The 6753-nt window shown below is 41.4% G+C and overlaps 1 protein-coding gene across 1 annotated transcript; it reads right to left on the minus strand.

Moving 5' to 3' along the window:
* Positions 1–2243: 2243 nt before the first annotated feature.
* Positions 2244–5537, minus strand: LOC119294532 (2-methyl-6-phytyl-1,4-hydroquinone methyltransferase 2, chloroplastic-like). Its single transcript, XM_037572734.1, has 3 exons — positions 5106–5537; positions 4703–5009; positions 2244–2800 (listed from the first exon to the last, which is right to left on the minus strand). The coding sequence occupies exons 1-3, from the start codon at positions 5483–5485 to the stop codon at positions 2642–2644; spliced, it is 846 nt and encodes a 281-aa protein (XP_037428631.1). The 5' UTR covers positions 5486–5537; the 3' UTR covers positions 2244–2641.
* Between the last annotated feature and the right edge of the window lie 1216 nt (positions 5538–6753).

Here is a 6753-nt window from a genome sequence, read left to right on the forward strand (position 1 = left end):
GGGTCGCCTGCAAGGGGAAGATGCATGCCGGTGCATAGATCTTTAGGGCAGCGCTCATCAGAAATGTGTCGTGGTCACTGGGGGATCGACAGCATTGCCCGCTTCAATGGGCGATGTGGACCGCTTCCGAGATGACCAGCGGCGTGACCCCAACGCTTGGTGCCGCCGACAGCCGGTAGCCTGTTGGAAATTCGCCACAGGATCGATCACATAATAACAACGCTAACACACGCGCACAGAAACTTTTAGCCAAGGGCCCTTGTCGTGCCCTTATTTTTCTCTTTATTTCTTTTTCTCCTTTTCTCTGTGTTGTTACAAATCTCACGCACACACCCATGTATATATAGGTGTAGGACCCGACTCAGGCCACCGACGCAGACTCCTTTTTCCTATACGGACACGACCAAGCTAACTCCAATTCCAATCGGTCTCAGCTTTCCTAATCTACTAGCACACGTAGACTACTAGCACAAAGGTACACTTTCCTAACTAATCAACCGGCAACGTTTATCACCCTAGTACTAATCCTAATTGAACTAGACTAGAACCTCACACACGTATAACTTGTACTTGTCAAATTAACTACCATAATGTTTGGATTATTCCAACATAGCCCACGCTGGCAGGTGCTTCCAACTCCTTGCATGTCACGATGGCGCGGCTCAAGGATGAGTCCCAACACTGTTGTGCGGTTGACCTCAAGGTCGAGATGCTCTCCAACCTCAGCCGACTCTCCACGTCCAGCCACCGGAGTAGCTTCTCTAATGTAGGAGGGATCCAGGAGATGAACAGGGCACCGCCTCAGTAGGAGCCGAGGAGAGGTGTCGATACCTTCAACTAAGCTAAACTACTATTGGAGCTCACACGTGAAATGATATTTAAGACCAAGCCCTTGTGTGATGGACAGACCCAACCATAAGCTTAGCATATGATCGTGTCGCTAAGTTCACTTTACCGTAGCTTTCATAATGTCAAGTATCTGTTCCTTAGACCATGAGATCATGCCACTCCCAGATACCGGAGGAATACTTTGTGTGCTATCAAATATCACTTCGTAACTGGATGATCATAAAGATGCTCTACAGGTATCTTCGAAGGTATTTGTTGGGTCGCATGGATCGTGACTGGGATTTATCACTCCATATGACGAATAGATATCTCTTGGCCCTCTCGGTAATATAACATCACAAGAAGCTTGCAAAGATGTGACTAATGAGTTTAGTCATGGTCGTGCCAAGCTTGCCCTGACTGCCTCAGCCCTCTCATGGCCATCGCAGATGCTGTCATCTTCAAAAACTGATCGATGCGGCGCTCTGCACCATAGCTGACGTAGGACATACATTATGGTGCATGATTTCTGAAAAGTTTCGGAGGTTCTAGACATTACTTCTTCTTGGTTATGCTCTTGAGCCATGTATGCCATGTTAATCACAAACTTGCATATGATAGATGATCGACACATATTGCGAATGTCAATCCACTACCCAAGTTCATTTGAGATCCCTTGAGACCCAACAGTATTCCCCTAGATCTACTACGAGCAGGAAGGGAATACTAAGGAAAGTCAAGACCACCACAGAGGCTACTTAAAAGGGAGAAAAAACATTATCCTTATTAGTCTCCATCGAGACTATAAACTCTAAATTTTCTCACTGCATAATTGAGGAAAACGGTGCTTAGCCAAGTCACCCAAGACCTCTACTATTCCACAAAATCCTGCATTAATCAAACTTCATTTGGAAACATTTAAGAGTATTGTGTCTTATCGAAAATACATCATAAACTTTCTTCACATTTGCTTTCTCTTAGGTTTATCAGGAACTATCAGACAGTCCATATGACTATCCAAATTCCCATCATCATGAGAAAGCTCGTCATTTGCAAGGTCTTCACAAAAACCTTGCAGTGAGTTTGTGGACATACTATTGGGATCAGTATCCTCCATAGGTGCCAATGGCATTTTTCTTTGGAGAATGGTAATAGCACTATCCAATTCATAAGCTTTAATTTAATTAATTAATGGAAGATGCAATTTGATAATAATCATGACCAAGAGAAGTACTCCCTCCGTTCCAAATTACTCATCGTAGTTTTAGTTCATATTTGAACTAAAACCACGATGAGTAATTTGAAACGGAGGGAGTACCTAACTATTGACATTAGAAAAAAAAACACAATATGTGAAAAACATAAAACAGACTTCAAAGTTTTAAAAGACGGACGTGGTTTCGATGTTGCGCATCTTTGCATGACAATGAGCACACGTTTATGTACTTTAATACGTAGAGAAGATGTGACTGACTTCTCCATTGTTTATATACTCACTATGTGTTACAACGAATGACTTCTACTTGATTTATTTATACACGGAGATGATGGACCTTCTTAGGGGAGGGTCCACACAAGTCGAAGAGAGATACATGAGCAGGAAACAAGTCTGGTCAATCAGTTTCCCACGTCATCGAGCATCTGCCTCTGTATCGGTTGATGCATGAAGCCCATGACCGATCGATCTTCTGACGGCACGTGCGTCCACATATTTATAGCTACAGAACACAACATGAAACAAAAGTGGTATTTTCACAGCTTAGATCAGATATTGACTCCAATCTTGTCTCCTCCTGCCAGGTAGCATCCTCAGTTAGATAGGCCGGCCTTGGGGCACAATCTTGTCCTTGATCCACATGTAAATGGGCACTAGGAAGAAGTATGTGGCACAAATTGTCCCAATGAGGAACCGAAAGAAGACGAAGATGGGGTTCACATGTGGCTTGCTAACATCCTCGGCCTTCGGACCAAGCTGTACAAGATGAAAATGTTGAGTAATTAAGATGTAAACATGAATTTGCTAGATCTGCTTAACCAAAAAAAATTTGATGCGATGCCAAATTAATTAAACTTGTAAATTAGAAGTCCTTAAGTTTGATGAAATCTATAGAAAAATATACCAACATCTACAACATCAAATTAATTTCATTAGATTCATCATGAAATATTTTTAACTTGATAAAATTAAACTCTTTTTATTTAGGACAAAACTAAAACTTCAATTAATCTATACCTACTAATATATATATATATATATATAATTAAATTATAATATACAAATACTAATACTAATACTTATACTAATCTATATCTATACCTAATAATAAAGGGGCTATTGCTGCTGGCGGTACATCACCGAAATTGCCCCTAAAGTTGCAAAATATTATCCACCAATGTCATCTATAAGTAATAAAAAACATTTCACACAGGAGAATCCCCGCCTGGACCGGCCCATGCAATAGGAACCTTTTGTACTGCGCTCTGCGCGCTGGGATAAGATACAACGTGCCTTTTTGGGCTGGCCCATGCCCGGGCGGCCTGTTATTTTTTAAAAAAAAATCATTTCTTTTTCTACTTTAAATAATTTTCGACTTCAAAAAGATTAAAAAGTTAAAAAGACGAGAATTTCGAAAAAAAATGTTTAATAATTCATAAATGTTTTGTCGATTCAGATTTAAAATGTTCACATATTGAACAAATGTTCCCAGTTTTGAAAACATATGTTGGGGAAATTAAAAAATCTTCATGATTTTTTCAAAACGTTTGTGCATTAACAAATCTTAATGAAATTGAACAAAATTGTGCCAATTCAAAAAGTGTTCATGAATTGAGAAATATCCTAAAAATTCAAAACTGTTTGCTTATTCAAGTGCATTAAATCAAAAAATTATTTGTTAAAATTGAAAAAATTATTCCACCAAACAATTTCCAAAAAAAATGTTAGTCGATTCTAGAAATGTTCGCCTATTCAAGAAAAGTTTTTTCAAAAAATATTCAAATTTTTTTTTAAAAAGTTTGCAAATGTATAAAATGCTCATAAAAATTCATCATTTTGGAAAATGTCTGAAAATCCGTAAAAATGTCGAATTTGAAAAATGGTCATGATTTCAGATATGATCATGAGTTTAAGAAAATGGTCATGATTTTAAAAAATTGTTCATGATTTCATGAAAATGAGACTGATAGTGTATGTCAGTGATGGAGCAAAGTGTGGTCATGGCCATTAAATATTATGATTTTTGTTCTTCCGTTGCATCACACGGGCGTTTTGCTAGTACTAATAAAGGAAGGTGATATTCTTGGTTTGGTCCATTAACATGTTTCACTTTTTCTTTCGTAGTTCACAGATTTTTTTTCTCTCCAAGGTGGTACTAAATTTTTGTGTGTCTGTTCGCTAGAAAACAAAAGAAAATCATCCGGAATTTCATATGTGGTCCCCGGACACTGTGGCCGAACGGCTGCAACTTGTGCCTTCGATCTAATAATAATGCAACAGAAAAAGTAAGCACATATGGGATTTGAACCCCACAGCTCTCACATCACTCTGACCTCCCTCAGTAACTAGGCCACCAAAGAACTACCAAACCTTGTGATTACAAAAGGTTGTATTGTTCTTATATCCGAGAAGCGCAAAGGCCACATATCCGTGTTGGACCTATGCCTGCCGCTCCAGCTACTGGGCCAAAGTCCATCAACGCGCGCAAATATGATGAGCGGGCAAAAAAACACTGTTGATCGCTTTGGTGAACGGGACAACTAGCGTTTTTGTCGTACGAAATTCACTATAGGACATTGTGTGCTTGCACATAACCGATAATTTTATCTCCCGTTACAACTCAAGGGCATATGTGCTAGTTTGAATTAAAGGAAGTACCTGCAAAGGGGAGTCCCCGCTTTGTGTCTTGATGCCTGTGACACAGCACCCTATGACCAGGCCATGCCTACGGGCACCGCGGTACCACTTTGGCCCGATTCTGGTGAGCTCGACATCCTTGAAGCCAGCCCTCTCGAACCACTCGATGTACTCTTCCTCCGTGGGGAAGAGCATCCACATGTCAGCGAAGAAGCGAGATAGCCAGAACGTCGGGCGAACGGGGCCTATCATACAAGCCACGCCGTCGGCGCTCAGGACCCTGTAGGCCTCCTTGATCCCCCGCTGCGGATCAGGCCAATACTCAATGCTGCCATGCATGGAGGCCAAAATCAAGAACTCAGACGACTCGATCATTGGATGTGTCAACGTACAGTCTAAGGAGACGAGATTGCCCATAACTGACCTGCCAGCGGAGACGTATCGGTCGAAGGTGTCGGCGGGGAAGGGGAGGTCCTCGGCGTCACCCTCCATGATCTTGATGCCCCTGAGGGCCTTCTTCTTTCTGGCCTTGTCGAGTTGGTGCGGCGACTGGTCGAGCAGCGTCACGTTCTCGGGGTCGACATACCGGACGACGCCGAGCGTGGTGAAGCCAGTGCCACCACCGACGTCGACCACCTTGAGGGCCCGGCTATGGAGGCGAGCATGCTCCAGGGAGATGTCGCGCATGTCCTCGGTGTACTGGCCTGGGTTGAACACATGGTCGTAGCCGAAGGAGATGAAGCTGTAGAACCAGAGGGCCTCCTTCTTGTGCTGGATCAGCCGGAGTGGCTTGGTGGAACCCATGGCCAGTCGTTGCTCTGGCCGGACAGCAAGCAAGCGGATGATGGATGCTTAGGGAATGGGAGGGCATCTATTTATACTGCTAGTACGACATAGTAATCGTTGCTCCATGCTCTAAGGCTTGCTTTGACTAAGCCTGCCTAGTACAATAATGGCGCATTTAGTCTCGATGGGACCAGATACGGTTCCTCCGTTTTCAAAACAATAATTTCGCCCTAAGTTAACTCGTGGATAAATTTATGGAAGGGAAATTTATACTACGTCCACTATTATTTTTGATAAAGGATATTTTTCACCCACACGTTATGTATTTAGTATTGTATACAGGTTGATAATTTTTTAAAAAAAATAGAAAAACTGTGAGCAAACTTTACAAAGAATTTCCCAACCTTGAGCGGTACCAAACAAATTAGCATTTGTGCTACAGAGTGCGATAGCTACCCGCCATCAGTCCCCTCGCGCCCAAGCGCCATTATTCGAGCTAAACAATTGTCATGGCACAACACATGAGAATTTGATGAGGACCTGACGTGTGGGGTGTTAGTTGTGAGTGGACGCACATCGGCTTGTGCTTTCCGCCCGAGTTGTATGTTGGCTTTGAGACGGTTATCATATCACCCAGCTCAAAATACAACACATCACATAATTGTTTTCAAAATACAACACACACATGAGGAGGTGGGTGTGTGTATGTTGTGAGGGGGATATATCACATGATACGATGATACCATGTTTCAAAACTCAAATTTAATGTTTAAGAAATTCCAAAAAATTGTGAATGCTGGCAAAACACGTGTCTAAATTTCTAAAAAGTTCAAATCCAAAATAGAAATATAGATAGGAAACAAAAAAAAAGAAAAATCCACATATATGGATAGTGTATTTTTTGCTTTCCTGTTTTTGTGACACCATTAACTCATGCTGAATTTGTTTTTTTATTTCTCAATGTGTATTTGAATTCGAATCTGAATTTTTTAGGGATAGTCGACAAATGTCTGGTGAACATTCACAATATTTTTACAATGTTTTGAAACATGTGAGCACATCATCTGACCCAGTCATCTTGGTTGTCTCATTCAAGTAATGAGGTCGAGAAGCTCTGAAGGACCCATCTCCTTCTCTGGTTCCAGTAGTCCCCTTCTTCGCAAAATATGCTAATGGTGCTCGAGCATCTTGGAGCTCGTTTTCAAAATACAATTTTCTACAACCTAGAAACATTTAATTTTTTTTTGCACACACATACACATGTATATTACGTATGTGCAAACTTT

This window comes from Triticum dicoccoides, chromosome 4B (assembly GCF_002162155.2).
Source record: "Triticum dicoccoides isolate Atlit2015 ecotype Zavitan chromosome 4B, WEW_v2.0, whole genome shotgun sequence".
In the NCBI taxonomy this organism is placed as follows: Eukaryota; Viridiplantae; Streptophyta; class Magnoliopsida; order Poales; family Poaceae; genus Triticum; species Triticum dicoccoides.

Bases quoted from the DNA above. Each gene is read 5' to 3' on its own strand.
- LOC119294532 (XM_037572734.1), bottom strand. From the start codon at position 5,485: ATGGGTTCCACCAAGCCACTCCGGCTGATCCAGCACAAGAAGGAGGCC. The intron at 5,010-5,105 runs GTCAGTTATGGG...CATGCATGGCAG, and splicing joins CGATACGTCTCCGCTGGCAG to CATTGAGTATTGGCCTGATC. The intron at 2,801-4,702 runs GTACTTCCTTTA...CATCTTGTACAG, and splicing joins GCGGGGACTCCCCTTTGCAG to CTTGGTCCGAAGGCCGAGGA.